Below are 26,748 nucleotides of genomic sequence, written 5' to 3'. Positions count from 1 at the left end.
GTGCATCAAGATGGTTGTTGGGTTGTGGGTTAAAGTTCTTCAGCTGGATGATGAAAAGGACTTTTCAGAGAGAGGCCAACATCAGAGGCAAAGGCACAGATTTCTGATATTTGTTAGGATGTTTATTCACTATCTCTTAAAAGGATATGTAATTTTTAACTCTTTAAAGAAAATGAACATTTTAAAAATTGAGGAGTTATGTGCAATTTTTAATCCGATAGTGGTCTTAGGGAATCCCAATGAGGACTGTTCTTGAAAATGTTAATAGAAGTGTTGGGGCCACGATGATACAAAACAATGAATTAGTGGCATAATTTAAAATATAAATAGTGCTCAAGTCCTTTTTGCTTTTGAGGCACCACAACTTAGAACTTGTGACTTAAGGATTAGTGTTTTCTTTTTTAATTGAAAAAGCAACAGCGTTACCTATAAGGGATACACAGGAAAATATTTATATAATGAATGAGAAAAATAAGTGATACATCACCTAGGTCTAAAGATTTATTACATAAGCACATCAGGTATCTAAGTTCCAAGGGGAGTAAAACATACTTGTGTTAGGCTTCAGTAAACAGAACACGAGATAAATAAAGTCAGAAGTGGGAAAACAAATGTCTTGATATCACTGCCACACAATGTTATTTTAAAACACCAGGCTATAGTTATATACTGGTGAAAAGCCCTTAAGTGTAATGTCACCCTCAACAGAAAGCATCTTAATAAGTTCCATCCGTTATCACTCCAGTGTAATTATTATTACATTCAGATACGGGTTCCTCAGATTCCTCCTTCACCAGGGGATATAACTGGCTGCTTGTTAGACTGTAAATTTCATGAGGGCCAGTGCCCTGGTTTTACTCTTGTTTCATCTGGAGTGTCTGACACACAGTAGCAGGTACTCAATGTTTCATTTGTTTCTCTGTAACTGGAACCCAACTCTGTCCTTCCTCTTTCTTCTCCAGTCCCTTGTCCTTCAGCGATATTTGTACTATGAATACTCAGCCAACATGCGGCAGTATGAAAGCCACTTACTTTTTTTTTTTTTTTTTTGGAGAGGGAGTCTCGCTCTGTCACCCAGGCTGGAGTGCAGTGGCACGATCTTGGCTCACTGCAGGCTCCACCTCCCGGGTTCACGCCATTCTGCCTCAGCCTCCTGAGTAGCTGGGACTACAGGCGCCCGCCACCACGCCCGGCTAATTTTTTCTATTTTTTAGTAGAGACAGGGTTTCACCGTGTTAGCCAGGATGGTCTCGGTCTCCTGACCTCGTGATCCGCCCGCCTTGGCCTCCCAAAGTGCTGGGATTACAGGCCTGAGCCACCGCGCCCGGCCAAGCCACTTACTTTTATCTAGAGATGTGTGCATGGAAAGAAAGGTTTGTGCATGCGGTCTATAAAAAGATAATGGCCCAAGTCAAGGCCATTCAACTGGAAATTAGATGTAGTGCCAGAAATATGTATGCTGGGCCTGGAGGTGGTGGCTCATGCCTGTAATCTCAGCACTTTGGGAGGCCTTGGCGGGCAAATCACTTGAGGCCAGGAGTTCGAGACTACACTGGTCAACATGGTGAAATTCTATCTCTACTAAAAATACAAAAAATTACCTGGGCATGCTGGTGCACGCCTGTAATCCCAGCTACTCAGGAAGCTGAGGCACAAGAATTACTTAAACCTGGGAGGTGGAGGCTGCAGTGTGCCAAGATCGTGCCACTGCACTCCAGCCTGGGTGACAGAGTGATAACCTGTCTAAAAACAACAACAACAACAAAGAAAAATATGTATGTATGAAAAGATGGAGCCGGGCGTGGTGGCTCACGCCTATAATCCCAGCACTTTCGGAGGCCAAGGTGGGTGGATCACCTGATGTCAGGAGTTCAAGACCAGCCTGGCCAACGTGGTGAAACCCTGTCTCTACTAAAAATACAAAAATGAGCTGGGCGTAGTGGCAGGCGCCTATAATCCCAGCTACTTGGAAGGCTGAGGCAGGAGAATCGCTTGATCCCAGGAGGTGGAGGTTGCAGTGAGCTGAGATTGCGCCACTGCACTCCAGCGTGGGCAACAAGAGTGAAACCTCGTCTCAAAAAAAAAAAAAAAAAAAAGAAAAGAAAAGATGGATAAAATTACAGGTGTATGTTTTCTAAATTTGCATTTTCTATGTAGAATTTTATCTAAACATGTGAATGTGTGCAGGTCTGTGTGTACATTCCTTTATATTCCTGATTTCTACACTGATTAAAAGGCCAAACAGAGACAATCTGATAGCAGCCTAACCTAATACTAGAATGAATACTGAAGTAATAGAACATCAAATTAATTGAATGACTGGAAGAGATCTAAAAAACACATTTTCCAAAAAGAAATTAGATTAGAATTAAGGTACATTGGTCAGTAATTTGCCTCCAAGATGAGAAGTAGAAGTGTCCTTCTTAGGAGTTCTGGCTACTGAGTTAAATCTAATCTCTTATACTTGCATAGTTATTTGAATAGATCCGTTTGGGTAGTTTGTGTCACTCTGAGCAAGTTAGCTAGTATTTCTTTGCTAAATTTCTCCTACTGAGGAAAACGGCTTTTAACTCAGTGCTTTGCAAGGATTAGATGAGATACTGCATGTGAAGCTCTCTGCACCATTTTTGGCACATAGAAGCAGCTTGATAACCTGTGGCTGCTGCTGCTGTTACTGTTATTGGCTATTGTAATTTTGTCTCAGCCACTGAACTCAGTCCAGTAGAGTCCTCGTGATTCCCGGTGGAAAAGATGCATGCTTATGGTAGACAAAATCCTCAAATGACCGATTGCCTTCCCCAAAAACTTCTCAATAGTGTTATACGATTTCATGCAAACTCTGAAATGGCAATTAATCCAGGGAAAAGAAAAATTAAAAACAGAAGAATTAATCAGCACATGGCAAGAATTTGAAGAAAGGAAGCAATATCTTAACATAGACAAAATGCACTAGCAACCAAGCCACACAATAAACAGTCATGAAGCCAAATGTATCACAGGGGATAAGTGAAGATTTGAAAGTCAAACAACCTTCCCATAATTCTGTAACCGATCCCCCAATTCCTCAGCAAAACCTGGCATGGTCCAAACCCCAACCCTTTGGATCTAATTGCAGAGGCTTTTAGAAAAGAGCAGTTATGCTAAGTCATGCAGAACTTGCTCATAATCAAAGCACTGCAGGGGTCAGGCATGGGGGGGTAGGCAACAACAACAAAAAATAAAACAAAAACAAAAGAAACACTACCAGAGGCTAATGCATCCCCTAGGGAGAGATGACCAGCAAAGCCGGGAATTTGTTACAAAGGAGAACTAAAATGGAAAGGTTAATACAGAAAAAAGCTCTCCGTCTAGCTTGTACAGATCATGGGCAAATGAAAGACCCTGGGCTAATTCATCAAAGACACTGAAAGAGCTCAAAGTCATCAGAGCATCTGAAGTGGGCACCTTTTATGTAGACAAAAGGAAAAAGGATGCTATCTGAAGAGAACAATTTGTACAGACTGAGTTGTTCAGCTTCCTAAGAAATGCTCTATAGTGACGGGTTTGGAATAAACAAAAATATAATATATGTGTAATTGTATCTATTTTATGATAAGATAATCATTCAGAATGATAAATCGTGTTAATATCTTAACTGTTACTTCTTGAATGAGTGATCCCAGTTGTTCTTTCAGAATGATAAATCGTGTTAATATCTTAACTGTTTCTTCCTGAATGAGTGATCCCAATTGTTCTTTAAGTAGTGTTGTCTCTAAGTGGCAAGGCAGGCTTCGTTGTAACTTTATACTGATTCCCTTGGCTGTTAGGTGGAATCTTATCTGAACATGTCACCTCCACAGCTCACAAAGCCTATCATACTCAGCCTTTTGGTGAGCAATGCCACTTCTCTGTAGATGTCAGCCTTTCAAAATGTATGTGGTCAATGCAGTGTAGTTGAGTGTTTTTAGAGCACAGCAAAGGAATTTATCAAGGTATCAGGCATTTTCCTTTTCTCCCAACAGACCTGTTTTTCCTGTTACTGTGCAGGTGTTGGCAACTCCCTGCGCTTTCCCAGGTGGTCTCTGACAGGAACCATCTTGCACGTTCTTTTCACAGTGGTGTCGGCAAGGTCAGTGCGTAAAGTTTGGGGAGCTCGGGCCCCGGCCCATCCACGGCCAGTGGTCTGCCTGGTCGAAGTGGTCAGAATGTTCCCGGACATGTGGTGGAGGAGTCAAGTACCAGGAGAGACACTGCAATAACCCCAAGTAAGCCTCCAGCAGAAAGTTAGTCTTTGCAAGGCCTTAACCTTCAGCCTGTAACACACTGGTTTTTCTTGTTCATACTTTAAGAACTTTATTTTTTTATTTTTAATTATTATGGCTACATAATGGTTATACATATTTATGGGGTACATGTGATATGTTGATACAAGGTGAAATGATCAAATCAGCATAATGAGGTATCCATCACTTCAAGCCTTTATTGTTTCTTTATTAAAAAACATTCCAATATCATTTCTTTATTAGGCCCATTCCACTGTTTTAATTATTTTAAGATATACAATGAATTATTGTTAACTATAGTCACCCTATTTGTGCTACTAAATACTAGATCTTATTCATTCTAACTATATTTTTGTACCCATTAACCACGCTGATATTACCGTTCTCCCTGCCCACTACCCTTCCCAGCTCTGTCAATCCACTCTCTAGCTCTAGCTCTGTGAGTTCCATTTTTTTTTTTTTTTAGCTCTCACATGGGAGAAGATACAATATTTGTCTTTCTCCATTTGGCTTATTTCACTTAATATAATATCCTCCAGTTCCATTCATGTTGTAGCAAATAACAAGATTTCATTTTTATAATGGCCGAATAGTATTAAATAGGATTCATAGTATTAAGGAGGATTAATACTATCATAATAGGCTGAATACCATTAATTCAAATAATACTATTATACTATATTATATATAATTACTATTAATATATAGTATTATGTAATACTATATACTATAGTATATAGTATATACATAGTATATATAATACTATATATTTACTATATATAATACTATATATATAATGTATATACTATATATACTATATATAGTATATATAGTATATATACTGTATATACTATATATATACTGTATATACTATATATACTGTATATATACTATATATACTATATATATACTATATATACTATATATACTATATATACTATATATACTATATATACTATATATATACTATATATACTATATATACACTATATATATACTATATATACTATATATACACTATATATAGTATATATATATTATGTATATACTATATATAGTGTATATATAGTACATATAGTATATATAGTATATATACTACATATATAGTATGTATATAGTATATAATATATAGTATATAGTATTATATATAGTATATGGTATATAGTATTATAATACCATTAATTCAAATAATACTATTATACTATATTATATATAATTACTATTAATATATAGTATTATATATACTATATATACTATTATAATACTATATACCATATACTATATATAATACTATATACTATAGTATATATAGTATATATAATACTATATACTATAGTATATATTGTATATATAATACTATATACTATAGTATATGTTGTATATATAATACTATATACTATAGTATATGTAGTATATATAATACTATATACTATAGTATATGTAGTATATATAATACTATATACTATAGTATATGTAGTATATATAATACTATATACTATAGTATATGTAGTATATATAATACTATATACTATAGTATATGTAGTATATATAATACTATATACTATATATAATATATAATGTAGTATTATATAATATGTATAATAGTATAATATATGTAGTATTATTTATACTGTATATTATATATAGCATATATACTATATATTACATGTAATACATAACACTATATATTATATATAGCATATATGACACTATATATTATATATAGCGTATATGACACTATTGTATATAGCATATATGACACTATATATTACAGTATTTATATTTAGTATATACGACACTATATATTATACTATTAATATATAGTATCTATATTATACTATGTAGCAGCATTAGTAGGATGAATGGATAAAGAAAACATGGCACACTATTCAATTATGTATATGTGCCATATTTTCTTTACTTATTCATCCACTGAAGGACTCTTAGGTTACTTCCATATCTTGGTTATTGTGAATAATGCTGCAGTGAACATGGGAATACCGATATCTCTGTACACTGATTTCCTTTCTTTGGGGTATTCCTTCCTTTTGGGATTTTTTTGGGATTGCTTTTAGTTTTTTGAGGAACCACCATGCTAATTTACATTCCCACCAACAGAATACACTGTTTTATTTTTTTCTGGTATTTCTTTTTTTATTATTATTTTACTTTAAGTTCTTGGATACATGTGCAAAATGTGCAGGTTTGTTACATAGGTATATATGTGCCATGGTGGTTTGCTGCACCTATCAACCCATCATCTAGGCTTTAAGCCCCACATGCATTAGGTATTTGTCGTAAAGCTCTCCCTCCCCTTGCTCCCCACCCCCCGACAGGCCCTGATGTCGTTTTAAAGTGCCATTTTCTTCCCTCCGGTGAGTAACAGTCAACCAGAGTTTTCCTGTTTGCATATAAAGTCCTTGTGCACCGAGCGAAGGTATGGTGGGCAGAAACCAAAACACAGCAGAGGAGTCATTCTCTATGGGACTGTGATGATCCAGTAAGACTCTGAGCTACTCTGTTCATCTACACTAGGTTCTACAGTCATATAATTAAATACTTGTGATATTGTAGAGTAGAAAAGTTTGGCTGGCAAACCTTGTGAGTGTCTCTCAAACTGGTGAACTGCAGAAAGTATGCTGATTTTTGCCTTGCAGGAATGTACATCAACACGTGTTGACAGATCTGCCTGACTTTTCAAGAGAAACCAGAAATACGGAAAAATGCTGCGTGTGAAATTTCCCAATTTTAAAAATATTGACAGCAAATTCAATTTTCTTTAAAGACAGAAAAACGCACTGTGACAACTAGTCAAATCAGCTGTGGATTGAAATTGGCCTGTGGTCACCTGTGGGCACTGTTTTGTCTGGTCATACTGGAGTCTGAACTGCAGTTTGTGCTCTGTGCACATGAAGGTGGTTTTATGTTACTTTTATATGCTCTAACTCCCACATGAAACATGTGTGAGATGTAGATTTTCCAGTTGGCAGAATGATGTAGACAGAGCCCAGGTTTTGGCGATAGATAGAATCTAAACCCTGTGTCTGCCACTTCTTAACTCTGTGGCTTTGTAAAAGTCATTTGACTTGGGTTTACGTATAAAAAAATGTAGAAGATAACCTTGGAAGGTTGGAGGAGGATTAGAAATTGCATCTGTAGGATGCTTGACAGACTGGGGAACATTCAGTGGGCATTCACCAAAAGGTTCTGGGATCTGTGTGGTTTTCATCATCCTCATCCCAAGCTCACCAGGAGGACAGGGTCACAGAGGGTCAGCCCACCGAAGCAGGGTGGAGAGGCAGAGCCTTTACTGATGAAACTGACTTTTGAAGAATGTGATGGAGTGAGAAGAATGTGATGGAACCTTGGAAAACAGATTTAATTTACAACACAATTTAAGTCGGTAGCATAGTGCAGAGGATGAGAACATAGACTCTGAAGTTTGACAGACCGTTTCTGCATCCTGACCCTAATACTTCTGATCTATGACCACAGACAACTTAGTCTTCCTGCTCCAGATTCCTCACTTATAAAAACGGGATAACGATAATACCTATGTCAACTGAGTTAACGTTTGTAAAGTGCTTTAGAAGAGGGTCTGACATGTCGTTAGCATTGCGTAACTATTTGGTAAATTGAGAAGTAACGACACTAGAGCAAAAGGAAGTTTTTAAAAAGATGAATGGTACTTCATTTGAGTCAGCAGTCTGAGTTAGATAAAAAGTCTATTTTTTCCCCAAAATATAAAGCAGAGTTTGGAGACACTTTGACCATCACGTGTTAGGTGCTACTTGGAATATCGCAGGCTAAAATAGGTCTTTTCAATTTCAGCGCTATTGACATGGGCTGGAAAATTCTTTGTTGTGGAGGTTTGTCCTGTACATGGTAAGATGTTTAGCAGCATCCCTGCCCTTGACCTGCTAGTACCAGTAGGATCTACTCTTCTTCCCTCCACCCACCAAACTGTGACAACCAAAAATGTCTCCAGACATTGCCAAATGTCCTACATGGGACAAAATAATCTCTGATTGGGACTCACAGATGTAATCAGGCCCAGTGACTGAATGTAATGATAAGGACAAAATAATCTCTGATTGGGACTCACAGATGTAATCAGGCCCAGTGACTGAATGTAATGATAAGGACAAAATAATCTCTGATTGGGACTCACAGATGTAATCAGGCCCAGTGACTGAATGTAATGATAAGGAGGCTGGCGATGCGTTTGCAACTTATACCAGGTTATTGTTTTAATAACAATATTAAAACAATTAATGATGTTGTTTTAGTATCTCCTGGTTTAAGCAGGAGGGTAGTTTTTAGCCTCCTGATACTTTGGACGCAGCCATGTCTTAAGTTGATTTGTTAAAATCATATTACTTTACATTTTTGAAGTATAGTTCATGGATCTGGTTTTCATACATTACAACATTTTACAATCTCGATATTTTCCCAAGAAAGACATAGATTACCTAATTCAATAGCTCTGCTGGTAAAGTGCATGAATGACGCCCCTGAGATTTAAATTAAAACCTCTCTCATGTCTGTAGGATTGAGAGCTCTCATTATAATAGGGCATTGTTCATGGAAACAACATATTGTAATTTAGAGATGCCTAATAGAATAATTAATCACTAAAGTATTTTCATTCAGTGGAGTTTTATCATTTAAAACAAGATGAAAAATAAATCAGGATACTGTTTACTTTAACTCTGCATGAAGCCAAAAATAAAACAAGTAGATGATAGGCTCTCCCAAGACAACTGAATTAATTGTTCTCTCTCTGTTCTTGTTTCACTCTGTTGCAGTAATGCTGTTTTTTCTCCTTGTTTCAAGTTATGGATTTCTTTCTTGCTTCAGTTTAAGCATTTGGTTCTATTCACATCACTCAGCGTAGCCATTTTCATTGTCTCATCTGAGAAGCAGTGTGAGGTTTCTGTTTCATATAAAGGTGTTTTTCCCAGAACAGATTTTATTTCTTAAAAAATGAATGATTCTTGGCTGATTCATAGATTTACCAATTTTTTTTTGTTGACGGTTATCTGGCTCTGGAATGGCCAATGCCAGGCAGACAGGGACATCCTTTGTCCCATGTAAGTGGTAAATAGTTTTAACTAATGGAAGCCCTGTTTTTCATTGAGCCCTCCTATGCCTCAGGGACCTTCCCAGTGTCCTCCTTTAGGCATTTGTTCTCAATCAGATTAGAACTGACACATAAGTTGAAACCTGCTGCCTAATCCAGTTATTTCACAGATCAGTAACCAGGGGAGGCAGAGGGCCCCATTCACGGTAGCAACTCTTGCTCAAGTCCCCATGCTGGTAAAGGCAGAGTCAGATTAAGATCCCATAGTCTTAATCCTTTGACATTTTTCATTTTTTTCTGGTTCCTTGTTTACTAAACTATCACCCCATAAGGGATCCTAGTGAAATTCCTATAAACTCTGCAAGAAAATTATTAGTGATGTGCTAAGGTGTTCTAGAACTTTTCTAAAACATGAGTGTATTTGAGAAAGAATTGTCTGCTAACTCTCACGCCACTTAGCGCATGGAGGAAAATCATGGCCTCAGAAGAATAATTGAATCTAATTGGTGGTGTATTTTCCAACTAGTAATTTGAGGCTCAGCTGGTTATCAGAATCACCAGGTGTGTTTTTAAAAATACTGATTTCTGAATCTTCCATATCTCATATTCTTATTGAGAAAGTGTGTGGAGGTCCCCAGGAGTCTGTGTATGTGTATAGTTTAACAGAGCTCTCCAAGTGATTCTAATACTCACCCAAGCAACACCATTGTAACTATTTGTAGTCAGGACTTGATAAATGATGCAGAAGCAAATGATGGTATGCTCTTTATAGTTGTCTAATATAAGGACAAAATCATGTGCCTAGGTTTTTGTTTTCTATTTCTATATTTCTTTTTAATATTAAAGAACTTCTTACACCAAGACATATTATGATAGAATTTTCTGTAAAGTTAGGCTAACACTCATGTTCAAAGCTGCAGAAAAATATTGCCTATATTTTTATGGAAATGGCCAAATGCTTGCTAGCAATTACTTTTGATCACTTTGACCATATCCCATAATTAAAAATGAAATGTATTAGTATATAAAAATCAGATCACATAATACTCAGCACAGGGTAGGTACTCAATACAAAAGCATAAGGCATTTAAAAATAGTTATAATTTATTTATTCTGACTCTGCCCTAGATACTGCCCTACATTCTTTACAAAAGTTAGATCAGTTAATTGTCACAACTGTTCCTGTTTTGCAAATGAGAAGGTTACATAAAATCACCTAAAATTAAGCTGGTAGGAAGCAGAGAATACTGTATTTAAATCAGAGTCTGGCCAGGTTTGGTGGATCATGCTTGTAATTCCAGCACTTGGGGAAGCCAATGCAGAAGAATTGCTTGAGGCCAGGAGTTTGAGACCAGCCTGGGCAACACAGACCCTCATCTCTATAAAAAATTTTAAAGTTTGCCAGGCATGGTGGCACATGCCTGTAGTCCTAACTACTCAGGAGGCTGAGGCAGGAGGATAACTTGAGTTCAGGAATTTGAGGCTGCAGTGAGCCATGATGGTGCCACTTCACTCCAGCCTAGGTGATAGAGCAAGACTCCATCTCAAAATTTAAAAAAAAAAAAGAGAATCTGCCTCATTGTAAAAGGTCAGCTCCCTAAACATTGCACCTTACTGTCTATTCTTCTTTCTTTCCATGCCCGGCCCCATGGCCTAAGAACTCAGTTAAATGCAGGCATAGTTAAGTACAAAAAATATCCTGGACTGAGTCCACAGGCCTGAGCTTGAGCTCATCTCTGTTTCTTTCTAGCTGTGTGACCCTCATTCAACAAGTTTTGTAAGCTCTTGTCAGCTGGTTCTCACTTCATCTATGAAAGGAGGACAATGGCTGTATGAATTTGGTGGTCTTTTCCAAGTTACAAGTTCTGTAAGTCGATAAAGTAACACCTTGCAGTCCTCTTTCACTTCATTAACTACATAGAGCCCAAATGAGGTTTATTCGTTAAATCACAGAAAGTCTTAAACTGAGAAATTAGTTTTACATATGCCTTGTAAAGATGACTGGAATATTGAGGCTATGATATAGCACTTTAAGATTTTTCTAAGTGCTTTTCAGATAATCATTTAAGAAGTCTTCAGGAATTTGATTTATCACAATGGCTGCTGCATGTTTAAGTAGTTGCTCCAGAGTGTTTTGAAATAGCATAAAAATCTCATTCTGGCAGCGTGACATTTCCCGTTTCTGTTGAATCCATTTTAGCATGCAGTTATAGGAGGATGGGATAAATTAATTATGCTGAAGCAATTCCAGGGCTGTTTTAGAGCATACTTGTGCTTCCTAAAGAGACAAGGAATTTTAATCACATAAATGTATTAACCTGGAGCCGCCTTTCATGTTATACAAGATGATCCATAGTTGAGTTTTGGCCTTCAGAGAAAACCTCAAAATGGGAGGAGTCACAAGAAGCCACATCTTTGTACACGGAGTAAGCTGGATACGATGTTATGGGTAATTTTCAATGTGGTGGTGCTTTTTTTCCCTTTATTTTGCTCTCTCGTTTTTGCATATTAGAATCTGCCTACCAAGATCTTAAAGAGCTTACCTTTACATCGTAATTATTTATGTTCTAATGGAATTCCCTACTCTGGAAATCCATTTCCCATTGTGCTTGGCAGGAAAGGAGTAGGCCACCTGCAAAGCTGAAAAGTGACTATGCTGATGAAAACAAGAGAATGTTTTCCCTCTGGGTTCAGAATCAATCAGAAGAAACACAAAACAGTCATATTATACTCAAAATGTCTCAGTGACTGACAGCTGGATTGGGGAGAGCAGCAAATGGTGCTTTCTGTTCCTTCTCCCCAATGTGCTGTCATTCTATGTAATAGCAGGTGCATGGCAAAGTGTGGGAAGATAATGAGAGTATTAGGAAATGGGAGAAAGCTGGAGAGGTAGCTTGGGTCCATGTTTGAACAGCTTTTGATGCCAAAAGATAGGGTATGTGCATGTAGCACACAAGCACACATATACAGTAAAAAAACATTTAGGTGTATTTACAGATTTCCTTAACACAGGAGCTAATATGATGAGGGTCAAGAATATCCCTTCAGTTAGAATAACAGTCTCCAGTTTTATCCAGGTTGCTGTGAATGCCATTATTTCATTACTTTTTTATGGCTGGGTAGTAGTCCATGGTCTGTATACACCACATTTCTTGACTCGTTGATTGATGTGCATTTGGTCTGGTTCCATATTTTTGCAATTGCAAATTGTGCTGCCATAAACTCAGGAATGGAAAACCAAACATTGTATGTTCTCACTCACATGTAGGAGCTAAGCTATGAGGACACAAAGGCATAAGAATGATACATTGGACTTTGGGGACTCAAGGGAAAGGGTAGGGGGTGGCAAGGGATAAAAGACTACACGTTGGGTACAGGGTACACTGATCGGGTGAGGGGTGTACTATAATCTCAGAAATGACTACTAAAGAACTTATTTATGTAACCAAACAACCTATTGAAATAAAAAAAATTAAAAAATTGTTCTACCTTAAAGACACATGCACGTGTATGTTCATTGTAGCACTATTCATGATAGCAAAGGCATGGAATCAACCTGAATGCCCATCAACAGTAGACTGGATAAAGAAATGTGATACATATACACCATGGAATACTATGCAGCCATAAAAAAGAGTGAGATCATGTCCTTTGCTGTCAGATGGATAGAGCTGGAGGTCATTCTCATAAGCCAACTAAGGCAGGAACAGAAAACCAAATATCACATATTCTTCCTTATAAGTGGGAGCTAAACATTGAGAACATATGGACACAAAGATTGAGGGTGGAGGGTTGGAGGAGGGAGAGGATTGAAAAACTACGTGTCAGATATTATGCTTATTACCTGGGTGATGAAATAGTCTATATACCAAACCCATGCGAGACGCAATTTAACTGTATAACAAACCTTTACATGTACCCCTGAACCTAGAATAAAAGTTTAAAAAATTTTTTTAAATTTAAAAACAAAAGAATATCCTTTCATCCTGGGTGCAGTGGTTCACACCTGTATTCCCCACACTTTGGGAGCCTGAGTGGGGTGGATCACTTGAGCTGAGGAGTTTGAGACTGGCCTGGGCAACATGGCAAAACCACATCTCAGCAAAAAGTACACAAATTAGCCAGGTGTAGTGGTGCATGCCTCTAGTCCCAGCTACTTGGGAGGCTGAGGTAGGAGGCTAACCTGAGCCAGAGAGGTGGAGGCAGCAGTGAGCCGAGATCATGCCACTGCATTCCAGACTGGGCAACAGTGTGAGACCCTATCTCAAAAATAATAAAAGAAAAAGTAAAAATTCTTTCATCAGTGTTTAAGGAAATGGACAGAATGTAAACATTGGATTGGTGATGGCAAATGAATTTGATTTAGCATGCCAATTTTAATGAGTAAACAGTGGTAATGAAAAGAACTAGAAAAAAATCCCCTGATTGATTAGTTATGTCTAGCCTAGATTCAAGAAGGAAGGTGTTAAGTTGTATGCTATGTACTTCCATTCTTGTAATAGACTGTATGCATTTGCATACACTGTGGCAATGCTCATCTTAATTACCCCTCTTCATATTATTGCATGTGACTAATAATGAGCCCTTTGATTGCTAACATTAAAATTCATTAATTTCATTTTCAGGCCTCAGTATGGTGGCAAATTCTGTCCAGGTTCTAGCCGTATTTATCAGCTGTGCAACATTAACCCTTGCAATGAAAATAGCTTGGATTTTCGGGCTCAACAGTGCGCAGAATATAACAGCAAACCTTTCCGTGGATGGTTCTACCAGTGGAAACCCTATACAAAAGTGGAAGGTAATTTGGTCTCTGTGACATTCAAATAAGTCTCTATGTGGATAATAATGGGATTGACCAATACAGAAGAAATTGCTGCTTGTATCAAAGAGTTTGAATGTTTACCTTTCACTCCCCAAACCCATCCTGGCTCAGTGTTTCATTCCATGGGTTTTGTTTATTTTTCCACTGTTTTTTTTTTTTTTTTCCCCATAAGATACCTCTTGTCTCCTACATCTGTAAACCCAAGGTTTCATATGTTTGGAATGTACTTATGTTTCTCAACTTACCTTTGACGTTTTGGCAATTAAGTCTCCCAGGGATCTTAATTGAAATTGGTATGAACTGTCCAGACCAAAAACTCGTGAAACCATATATACCCCATAGAGGCACCATACACAGTAACTGACATGTCAGTTGATTACAAGCATGGGAAGGCCTGTTTGTAGAGTGTGTGCAAGCATGCACACACACACAGAATCATAAATAAAAATTATACTAGGTTCTTGGTACTTACTATACTTAAAGTTATGGCTTGTATTTTACTTTTTAAGTTAATATGTCTTTATTTTGACTGAATAATAAAACGTTACAGCAGAAGAGTTTAATGTAGTTGCTCTTACCTATGTAGAATAAGCTGTCATCATTCTAGTTGTTTCATTACTTCCATCCATTAGATTTATCAAAACTTATTCATGCTGTCTTGAAACAGGATTATATGTGAATCCCAACTGCCCATGTGTAGAATGGAAAGAGACTAAGTTTAATGACAATTCATGGGCTGTTCTGTGCAAAAGCTCAACATGAACCTATATTAATCAGTGATCATAAAAGAAGCTAATATAATTGCAGGCATCATTATAACAAGTAGAGCCTCCAAATCAAAAGAGAGGATTGTGCAGCTTTGCTCAGTATCAGCCCAGCCATTTCAGGAGCACTGATGTGGTTTTGGGTCATGACTGTTTGTCCAGAAAGCATAGGTAGAGACAGTTGTGACAATTCCAAAGCTGTGTCTTAGGAGGAAGTAATGAGGGATCTATAGAGGTTTACTGTACATGAGAAACGACTTACATTCAAAACTTCAAAGAGCTATTGAATAGGAAGGATGTTCGATTTATTTCAAATTGCTTTAGATAACAGAATTAATTCGAGGGCTGAGAACATTCTAGCCATATTATCTCCTCCGAGAGACCTTCCTTGACAGCCTGTCAACATATTCTTCCTTCGTGTTGTTTTCTGAACCCTTTACCCCGTTTTATTCTTCATAGCTCTTCTCAGTGCATGGATGTATTTTTATGTAGTCATTTATTTGTTGTCTTCCTCCCCACAAGAATTTAGGTTCCACAAGGACTAAGCCTTTGTCTACCTTGAGCTTGCTTATATCTCTAGCATCCAAGAACAGCACTTGGTATATATTTATGTAATGGTTATAACTTTTGAAATAAATAAGTAAATAAATATTAACTGTCCAAAATGAAAATATACTCCCTCTATAAGTAACAAGCTCCCCGTCACTAGAGGCATTCTACCAGGAGCTGAGTGATTTCGTAGGAAGCGTGCTGCACAGCAGGTCCCAGAGGATGCTGCAGTTGCTTCCAATTCCAAACTTGGAAGATTTCCTTTCTCTTGGTTGTATACTCTTGAGATCCCATGCTTCCTATCTGTGGTTCTTTCTCCATGACTCTGTTGTCCCTCCTTTTACTTCCTTTTCTATTCTTTGCTTTTACTTTGGCTTCATGGATATTCCTTGGCCTTTATCACATTACATCTTTCATTCAAGTATAGTGTTTATGAAATTGGTCCTGTTATCACCCTTAAAGAAATTCTGTGTTGAAGATATAAGGAGAAAGTTAAACAGATAAATTTTGCAATTTAGAAAATGCTTGCTGATTTCAAAGTTCTTTCACTAATTTTATTGCAGTTTCCACTGAGTAGGGGGCATGCAATTTCATTCATGCATGCAACAGATGTTTACTGAGCTCTTTTTGTGTAGGAGACACTTTGCTAGATGCATAGGAGAATGCATTGAATCAAACATAGATTCCCAGCCTTAGGATCTTACCGCTCAGTGGAGGGAGACAGAAACGTTAAGGCCTTCTAGTCTCTCCTTGTCTCCTTTTGCTACTTATATCAGGGGAGACTGACCATGACTTGAAGGTCGTGTGACATTCCTGCAATTTAGAAGAACAAGGGAAGACTTTTTCATAAATGTGGACAATCTCTGTGCTACAGGAGTGAGGTTTTTTCCCTTCTTTCCTCTGTGTTTCTAATGGACTCATAAACTCACCCAGGAATCTGTGCTTTAAAAAAAAAAAAAAAAAAAAGAACTTTCTAAAACTTGTTAATTCCTGGAAATGATAGAGAAAAGAAAGGGCACATATGTCATTCAACTCCCTAATCTCATCTGCAAAAATTAGGCATTAAATAAAGCTGCTATTAAAAAAATTATAGATGGGAGAGAAACTTTTAACCCACCCACACATCTGCATATTTGGACTGTGATAATTTAACTCCTTTCACGTTTGAGTTTTGAGTTTGTCTTTTATTGAGAGGTTTTATGAAGCACAACTATTTGCGAACTGTTTACACGTTTGTAAAACTGTTGTTAGGGATATCGCTCAATATCGCCCACATAGGTCTCTTGTGAGAAACGTCATCTGGAATTCCTGGCCAAGAAGAGCTCTTTCTATTTGAGAAATTGGCATAGGAACTCCTTTCTGATAACAAGAGCTCTATAAATATAATTTTTTTAAATTTTTGCCTTTGATATCAGAAACGTCTCAGGGACTTAAGGGCCAATAGAAGTTACCTTTTTGTAGCCTTCAGGACAAGTTTATTTGCTTTCTCTTCATTTTTATGACATGTTTTTTATCTCTATATGTTTTACAAACATAACTAACCATATGCCTTTTCTCCCTGGTGCCTAAAACCTTTTCTCTTAACAGACTGAGTAAATGTCTAAAGTAATCCATGCTCTAAATCAGGGTCATCCAACTATGGCCTGCTGGCCAAATCTGGTGTGTATTTGTTTCATCAGATTTTATTAGAACACAGCCACACTACTTCATTTCTACATTGTCAGTGGCTGACCATCAGGCCTTTGAAACCTGAAGGGTTTACTATCCAGGGAGGCTGGATAGTAACTCATCGATCATGTGTATGGTGACTATCCCTAAGGATGAGAAAAATAAAATTGTTATGTATTACTGTTAAATTAGTTTTATATGGATTATTAAATGGGACTCATGCTTTGAAAGCTACATCATGTGGGCTTATATGTGCATACACACACATTTTCCATTTTCATCATGATAGCTTTCTAAGTAAATTTAATTCATCCTTTTGGCAATTGTATCATTTTTCCTTAGTTTCCTCTTGACCATTTCCTATCTTGATCTTTTGCTTCTAGAGGAAGATCGATGCAAACTGTACTGCAAGGCTGAGAACTTTGAATTTTTTTTTGCAATGTCCAGCAAAGTGAAAGATGGAACTCCCTGCTCCCCAAACAAAAATGATGTTTGTATTGACGGGGTTTGTGAAGTAAGAGAACGTTTCTGCTTTGGAATGCATGAGCATGCTTGTGTTTCATCATATCATATATGTACCATGAAGAGTGGTGTGAGAGATTGTGTGTCTGGAGAAGAGCAGGTGGCATAGAGGGAAAGGGCAAAGTGTTTCACCGGATTTGAGCACTATATCTTTTTTTTTTTTTTTTTTTTTGAGATGAAATTTCACTCTGTTGCCCAGGCTGGAGTGCAATGGTGCGACCTCGGCTCACTGCAACCTCTGCCTCCTGGGTTCAAGTGATTCTCCTGCCTCAGCCTCCCGAGTAGCTGGGATTACAGGTGCATGCCACCATGCCTGGCTAATTTTGTATTTTTAGTAGAGACGGGTTTTCACCATGTTGGCCAGGCTGGTCTTGAACTCCTGACTTCAGGTGATCTGCCCGCTTCAGCCTCCCAAAGTGCTGGGATTACAGGCGTGAGCCACCATGCCTGGCCGAGCACCATATCTGCATTCCTCTTTTACTTGTTGCATGAGCCTTGTCCAATTATTTTAGTTTATTTTTTACTCTACTTGCACATATATAGAATGGAGATGATGCTATATCCTACTTTGCATAGGAGCTGTAAAAATGAAATAAGAATGTAAATAATAAACTTTTATTGCATGTGTACTAAGTACCTTTACTACATGATTAGAACCTCACAAATGTATTTTGAAATAATACTATTTGTCCCCAGTTATTTTTCCTTTCACTTTGAGTGCTCATTTTCTCTTCCATTTTAATTTTAGTTTGAGCCCTTTGATCTTCTAAGGGTGTGTGTTTGTACACATGCATGCATGTATATTGTCCAGCATTTTCATATTTGAGTCACACAGCTGGCCTGAATAATCTCAGCTGGTACTAGTAGCAATGGTGACTTTTTATTCCAGTTTCATCCATGAAGAGTCTAAGCTTTAGATGAGTTATACAACCTGCCCAATCATCTAATAATGTCAGGGGAGGGATTTGAACCCCAAGTGAGTCCAACTTGAGGCTGTGATCTTTAAGCATAAGCTGTACTGCTTCCCTAATGTTCTATAAATACAGAGAACAATATAGCTCTCAATTATTCCCAGCCTCTGGCTTCTCTGATCTTTGATTTTCTCACGTTTTTTGTTTTTGTCACAGCTAGTGGGATGCGATCATGAACTAGGCTCTAAAGCAGTTTCAGATGCATGTGGCGTTTGCAAAGGTGATAATTCAACTTGCAAGTTTTATAAAGGCCTGTACCTCAACCAGCATAAAGCAAATGGTGAGAGATGCTGCTCTTTGTTATTGCTAATGAGATACAACTTTTGCTACTGAACAAGTTTGAGTCACGCCAAATGTGGTTGAGCCTTTTACTAGTTCACTGGACACACTAGTGATGGTGGCATTTGTCACTTGTGCAAGACTAAGGGAAGATAGTTGTGAGGAATTTCGTCAATACATTACCTTGTAGAAACAAGCTAAATAAATGCCTTTCTGCTTCGCGTTTTTAGTATGCCGACCAGGCCCCATGTACGTCCAAGTGCATTTGTTCAGCAAAGAAACATTGTGAAACTTACGTGATCTCTACTCACAGCACTAAATGAATATTTAAAGCAGTTATCTGAATATCTTGGGTGAAATTAAACTTTTGATCCCTGTTTTCTGAATTTCATCATTGAAGATACATGGCTCTAAGTTTCTTCCAGAAAGATTTTTTTTTTTTTTTGAGACAAATTCTCGCTCTGTCACCCAGGCTGGAGTGCAGTAGTGTGATCTCAGCTCACTGCAACCTCTGCGTCCCAGGTTCAAGCAATTCTCCTACCTCACCCTCTTGAGTAGCTGGGATTACAGGCACCTGCCACCATGTCCAGCTAATTTTTGTATTTTTAGTAAAGATGGGGTTTCACCACACTGGCCAGGCTGGTCTCAAACTCCTGACCTCGGGTGATCCGCCCACTTTGGTCTTAGGAAGATTTTTTTAAAGTCTTCTTGAATTTGGTGGCCTTTTTTGGTCTGGGAAGGAGAAGAGTGTATTTCTTGTCCACAGAAAACATACTTGGAAGGCTTTGGGAAGCCACATACATTTTCTGTAGTCTAGTGTTCTTACTATTTGGACAATGAAATCATTGATCATGTTTACTTCATAGAGTAAGAATGAATTTAGTTAATGATTCAAAAACCTCACTCTATAAAACTGAACACTACATGTCGGGCCATTTCTAGTCGCCTTTCTCCAATGCACAGGGTAGAATTCAGACATGTTCTCTTCTTTCCATTTAGAATATTATCCGGTGGTCATCATTCCAGCTGGCGCCCGAAGCATCGAAATCCAGGAGCTGCACGTTTCCTCCAGTTACCTCGCAGTTCGAAGCCTCAGTCAAAAGTATTACCTCACTGGGGGCTGGAGCATCGACTGGCCCGGGGAGTTCCCCTTCGCTGGGACCATGTTTGAATACCAGCGCTCCTTCAACCTCCCGGAACGTCTGTACGCGCCAGGGCCCACAAATGAGACGCTGGTCTTTGAAGTAAGCCCCTTCTGTGTATTCAGTTCTCAGTGCTTCTTGCTACATTTATATTGATGACTGCAATTTGAGCCAGCTTGAAGAACTCCAATCCTTCTAGTTCAAAGGTGTTTCTTGGCTGGGCACGGTGGCTCATGCCTGTAATCCCAGCACTTTGGGAGGCTGAGGTGGGCGGATCAGCTGAGGTCAGGAGTTCAAGACCAGCCTGGGCAACATAGCAAAAACCCGTCTCTATTAAAAATACAAAAATTAGCCAGGTGTGGTGGCACGCGCCTGTAATCCCAGCTATATTAGTGGGGGCTGAGGCAGGAGAATTGCTTGAACCTAGGAGGCAGAAATTGCAGTGAGCCAAGATGCGCCACTGCACTCCAGCCTGGGCAACAGAGCAAGACTGTTTCAAAACAACAACAACAACAAAAACAGGTGTTTCCTAATAGGCTAAATTTCAAAGTGTAAAGGGGAGAAGACAGTGATCCATTTGGGGGAAGAGGACAGGAACCCAAAGGGCCTCCAAGAGAATGGGTTGATTTTCATATTTAGAGGTCAACCTTTCACCAATATGCTTGGGTTTCAAGAATGCCAAAGAATGTAGCAAGAATACTTTTTATATTATTCTGGTTTGTCTATGTCTGCCATTTGGATGCTCCATTGTAGCTATTCATTACATAGGTCAACTGGCCTAGGAGAAGGGATTAATAGTAGAGAAAATGCTTGCCTGGGTGTCAGCAGAGTTTTGTCATACTAAACTACCATGATTTTGTAGGTTGTAGCTTCCCTAGATAAGAAAAGGAAAAAAAAGGGTAATAAAAATGATAATTAAAAGAAGCAACATATCTGGAAATGACTCTTCAAGGCTGTTATCATAGAAACATTTTCTTTAGTCCTCATCATGTCTCTGAGTGCTTTTTCTCCGTTTGTAAAATGGGGCTGACTGTTGGCTCCTACAGGCAAGTGATTTGCTTCCGTTTGTACAGAAGTGATACTGAGCACTTGCATATCCAGCTACTCTTATGAGTCATTTTAAGTTTCAGTTTCTTACCTGTGAAACTAAGGTAGAAAATGGACTTCACTAACCAGAAAAATAAGGAATCAAGTGTGAAAAAAGATTAAAAGACTTGCCTATCTCATACAGCTAGGGAAAAAACAGAGCTGAACTGGAGTCAAAGTCTTTTCCACCCAGGAGTATGAGATCTATGTAACACTCAGATTACTGTTCTCTTCTCAAATAAACACAAGATCAATCTAACTGTTATTATTTTCATTATTATCATGATTGTAATAGAGTAGGTTCAGGCATTCTGTGATCAGTTTCATGCATTCATTTCTTAAATGCCCACAACCACCTTAGGAAGGTACGTATTGTTACTTAATCCCCATTGTACAGATGAGAAAACTGAGACTTAAAGAGACTGTGTTACATATAAGTGGTAGGACTGAGGTTTGAACATAAGTCTTCCTGGCTGACTTGCCCACACCATTATCTTAATATATCACCAATACTGGCAAGGCTCAGCTACTTGTCATTATACGGTTTTTCTCAATGTGAAATGGTTGCCTCTGTGGGAGGTACAAAGCCTACTAGAGGTTGGGAATAGATAGTTTGCTATTTGGAAACATCTCTCATCCAGATTTGAGTGCATAAAACATTGAGAACATATCCATGTATTTTGACCAACACTGACATAGATCTGTGGCAATTAGAGGGTTGATCTGAAAACTGACTATTAGGAAGATTGTGTTCATAAACTTGTCTGATGATTTTTACTTAAAATAATTTATTTTCCTCTATCTTATATATGTTAATTCACATAAGACTATTGGTACTTACTGTGTTCTTGGTGCTGAGGAAAGGAACATAGTGCTTGTTTTCTGGGCTGACAGCATGCTGTGTCCTCAATCATCTCAGGGTATTTTGGTCAGATTAATGATGAATAAGGCAATTTTTCAGAGGCAGCTACTTCTTCTGTCTAAACTGAAGCACTCAATTTGTCATCTTTCTCAGTTCCAGGCACAGTGGGACTGGATAATTCTTTGAACAAATACCATGTTACCATGATAATATTAATGACCTTCTGCAGCTCGCAGTGGTTCATGGGGAAAGCAATAGAAATGAATTTCTCTTACCCAGTGTGTGGGAGTTTGTATTCTGTGTGTTGAGTTATGGTGGGTGAAATTAGATGACATCTTGAAGTTTCTCTCATGGATTCTTAGATTTGCTAGAACTTCAGAAAGCAGAATAGTGAAAATGTCCACACATTAAGAAATCACCCGAGGCAGGTGGATCACTTGAGGCCAGGAGTTCGAGACCAGCCAGGCCAACATGGCGGAACCCCATCTCTACTAAAAATACAAACATTAGCTGTGTGTGGTGGCGCATGCCTGTAATCCCAGCTAGTTGGGAGGCTGAGGCAGGAGAATCACTTGAACCTGGGAGGCACAGTTTGCAGTGAGCCGAGATTGCATCACTGCACTCCAGCCTGGGCAACAGAGTGAGTGAGACTCCGTCTCAAACAAAAGAAATCACTGTATTCCTCTGTGTCACTTGCACTGAACTGCTCTTGTGTTTCACATTGACAGTAAACTGGGTATATAGTAGTGGATAAACAGAAAAGAAAATCCTCCTGCTATAATGAAACTTAGAGCATTGGAGGGTACAGTACAGCATTACACAAATGAATATATAAATGAAGGCAGATGTATAGATTGTGGTAGGTTCTTTGAGAGAAAATAAAGTATGAGGAAAAAAAAATAGACTTTTTGAATTAGAGAGTCAGTGAGGAATTATCTGAGAATTACCATGTGAGGTGAAACTTGAAGGATGAGAAGACCCAACCAGGTAAAGAGTAGAGGAAATTCAGGCAGAGGAAGCAACAATTTAAAACCCCACGTGGGCTGGGTATGGTGGCTCACCCCTGTAATCCCAGCACTTTGGGATGCTGAGGTAGGCGGATTGCTTGAGGCCAGGAGTATGAGACCAGACTGGCCTACATGGTGAAACCCTGTTTCTACTAAAACAAAAATTAGCCAGGTGTGGTGGTGCACGCCCGTAGTCCCAGCTACTTGGGAGGATGAGGCAGGAGAATCATTTGAGCTTGGGAGGCAGAGGCTGCAATAAGCCGAGATCGCACCACTGCACTCCAGCCTGGGTGGCAGAGCGAGACTGTCTCCGAATAAATAAATAAAACCTGATGTGGAGAATCAACTTAATATTTTAGAAGAACTTAAAAATAGGAGAATCTAGCTATAGTGTAGTGAGAAAAGAAAGTATTGAGGTGTGAGTTGGGTATAGTCGGGGGGTGGCCCACAGATAATATAAACCATGGTAAGGAGTTTAGATTTCATCCCAGTAACAACATCAGGATGTCAAGGAAGAGGGTGGTTTACACCATCCTGGCCAACATGGTGAAACCTTGTCTCTACTAAAAAATACAAAAATTAGCTGGGCATGGTGGCGCATGCCTATAATCCCAGCTACTCAAGAGGCTGAGGCAGAAGAACCGCTTGAACCCAGGAGGCAGAGGTTGCAGTGAGCCAAGATCGCACTACTGCACTCCAGCCTGACATCAGAGCGACACTCCGTCTCAAAAAAAAAAAAAAAAAAAAATTCGACCAGGCTGCTATGTAAATAAGTGATTGGAGAGGTAAGAAGTAAACTGGGGAAAAGGAAAATGGTTCTAGAATTCCAGGTGAGGAGTGATAGATGCTGAAACAGATGGTGACTGTGAAGGTGGCAGGAAGTTGATCTGTTTGCAGTGTATTATGGTAGAGAATTGGAAGCTAGAAAAGTTACTAGAGATGTATAAGAAATGAACTCTGAGGGAGAAAGATGTGAGAGAGTCTCAGGTTTCTTCCCTCAGCATTTGGAGGATGGTTTTACCACTATCACTGTCTTGAGGATGACTGGAAACCGGTGTAGGGATGGGGAAAAATTCCATTTTAACCACCATATATTTGCAATGTATCTTAGATATTCAAGAGTAGCTGTCAAGTAGGCAGTTGAGTATGTGTTTAAAATGCATGAAAAAAGCCTTGGAATGAATATGCAAATCAGTTCCTAAAAATACCTAAAGTAGTATAGTAGTATATCATTTGTTGACTGAGCAGGGCACTTGGATCTAAGTTTTCTTTGATAAGCTGCCTCTTGGGAGTAGCCAAATAATTGCAATATCCACAATGTGCCTTGTGAAGAGATGTTGAGCCTTGGTTGACACCACCGATAAAGAGGAGCATGCACCTGTCATGGAGAGGCGTGCTTGTACTGGAAACAGGATCTTCACAGATGTCATGGGATTTGTATGGAGATGCAAATCTGTCATCACGCTGGCATCTTGTTATGTATTTTTGCCCTGCACCTGCACACCCACAGACGTAAGAGTGGAGATGCCCTCATTCATGGCAACAGGGATGGCATCCTAGCTGTTCTTCCTGCTGTTGCTCCAATTGTATATGTTTCTATCCAGATTTTAAGGTATTTAAAATCTGTCTGAATCTTATACACAAGAGCTATGCAAATTCAGTTTACAACAGGCTTTGCTACTTTATTCTGTTGATGACATTTGAGACCCCCTGTGGAGGCAATCAGAGAAACCCACTAAGTGCCAGTTTCATAGTTTTAAGACCGTGCAATCTATTATTCAGATTTCAGAAGCATAGCATTTTCCATAATGTCAAAGGACTATTGGTAGATGATAGAGAAATATTTTTTTTAGGCCATGGTGATAGAAAATGAAGGATTAGTCTCCAAGAGTAGTGATTAAGTAGCAGTAGCCTTAAATATTTACTAAGGACGAAGAGTAGCAGACAATTAAAAATAAAACACATAACCTTAAGTTCTAAGATGTTCTACACACAGAATGGCTGAGAGTACAGACTCTTAACTAGCTATATAACTTGGGCAAGTTTTTTAATCTCTGTGTCACTTAATGTCTGTACTTGTAAAATGGGCAAATGATACCAGCTAATTATTAGGGCCATTATAAGGATAACTGAAGATAAGTTCAGTGGCTACAAAATACTTAGCCCATAATGTTAATTACTATTGCCATTATTTTGCCTTCTGAGCATATCACATATATTTTATATATATATATATATATATATATATGAAACCTGAGACCATATTTAGCAAACTGGTGATCACAAGTCAAGTTCAGCCCTAGGCCCGCACTATCTATCTATCAATCATATGTATATATGTACATATATACATACACACACACACACACACACACACTTTTTTTTTTTTTGAGACAGAGTTTTGCTCTTGTTGCCCAGGCTGGAGTGCAATGGCACAATCTTGGCTCACTGCAACCTCCGCTTACTGGGTCCAAGCAATTCTTCTGCCTCAGCCTCCCAAGTAGCTGGGATTACAGGCGTGCACCACCATGCCCAGCTAATTTTGTATGTATTTTTTAGCAGAGATGGGGTTTTGCCATGTTGGTCAGGCTGGTCTGGAACTCCTGACCTCAAGTAATCCACCTGCCTCGGCCTCCCAAAGTGCTGGGATTACTGGTGTGCACTGTGCCCAGCCATGTATAATATTAAAATGGACAAAATATATTAATGCTTTAATATCAGTTGACTTATACATATGAATTTTTAAAACTCTTAAGAAAACCTCTAGTCCCAGGAGATACTTGAGTTTGCAACCTCGATCGTGAGTTAACTCCCATCATCTTCCTCACTGTAGATACCTAGTCCCATCAGTCCATCTGTTTGGTGGACATCCCTCAAAGATCTCATACCACCTATTCGAGAGAAGCTGTCATTAAGAAATGTTCTTCCAACCCTCTCAGCATTTTTATTGGAGAGGAAGATACTAGCATTTCCCAATCAAAATAGACTATGGCCAGGATAGTTTGGAGCTCAACAGTGAATCCAGCCTCTGATATTATACTTTAATTAAACCTAAGGCATAGGAGTTGAACTCTCTTATTAAAGATTTCTGGATTGTTTTAAGTCATTTTTTAGATATGTTGTGTTACCTATTTCTTTTCTACTAAGCATCTGAGCAGCAGACTTCTTTTTCTTTTGAGGGGCTTTTTCAGCTTGAAGGTATCAGTTTTAGAGAGCAGGACTTCATTAATTTTTGCCAAGAGGCCTTCGATCCACCTCACAGGAAATGTACACAAACCAAGTTCTGTGGCCAAAAGTGAACCTGAGTAGGGAAACAGGGGTACATGCATCTGACAGCCTCAGCCGTGTGCAATCAGAACAAAGTGCAAATCACTCTTGATGAGAAATATGATTTTTACCGCTTCATGACAAGCAACCATTTTTTTCTGTTGTTTGTCTCTCCAGTTTTGTTCATAAACACAGAACCATTCCAGCAGGCTTCCACAATTCTGTTTGTAATTTAAGCTTTTTTTTTTTTAACCTTGAGTCATTTATTTATTTATTTATTTATTTATTTTATTTTTATTATACTTTAAGTTCTAGGGTACATGTGCACAATGTACAGGTTTGTTACATACATATACATATGCCATGTTGGTGTGCTGTACCCATTAACTCGTCATTTACGTTAGGTATATCTCCTAATGCTATCCTTCCCCGCTCCCCTCACCGCACAACAGGCCCAGTGTGTG

At 38.5% G+C, this 26,748-nt stretch overlaps 1 protein-coding gene across 2 annotated transcripts in view; it reads left to right on the top strand.

The window, feature by feature from the left end:
• The window catches only part of ADAMTS18 (ADAM metallopeptidase with thrombospondin type 1 motif 18), a 153,501-nt gene that overhangs the window by 95,364 nt on the left and 31,389 nt on the right, over positions 1-26,748 (top strand). For both annotated transcript variants that reach the window (XM_063717361.1, XM_009250966.4), the window contains 5 exons: positions 4,096-4,244; positions 13,971-14,143; positions 17,532-17,662; positions 18,798-18,921; positions 19,920-20,164. In XM_063717361.1, the coding sequence (XP_063573431.1) occupies positions 4,096-4,244; positions 13,971-14,143; positions 17,532-17,662; positions 18,798-18,921; positions 19,920-20,164 (822 nt within the window). The remainder of the gene's footprint in view (positions 1-4,095; positions 4,245-13,970; positions 14,144-17,531; positions 17,663-18,797; positions 18,922-19,919; positions 20,165-26,748) is intronic.

The sequence above is a fragment of the Pongo abelii genome, chromosome 18 (genome assembly GCF_028885655.2).
Source record: "Pongo abelii isolate AG06213 chromosome 18, NHGRI_mPonAbe1-v2.0_pri, whole genome shotgun sequence".
Classification (NCBI taxonomy): domain Eukaryota; kingdom Metazoa; phylum Chordata; class Mammalia; order Primates; family Hominidae; genus Pongo; species Pongo abelii.
This window is presented reverse-complemented; position numbering and strand designations above follow the sequence as displayed.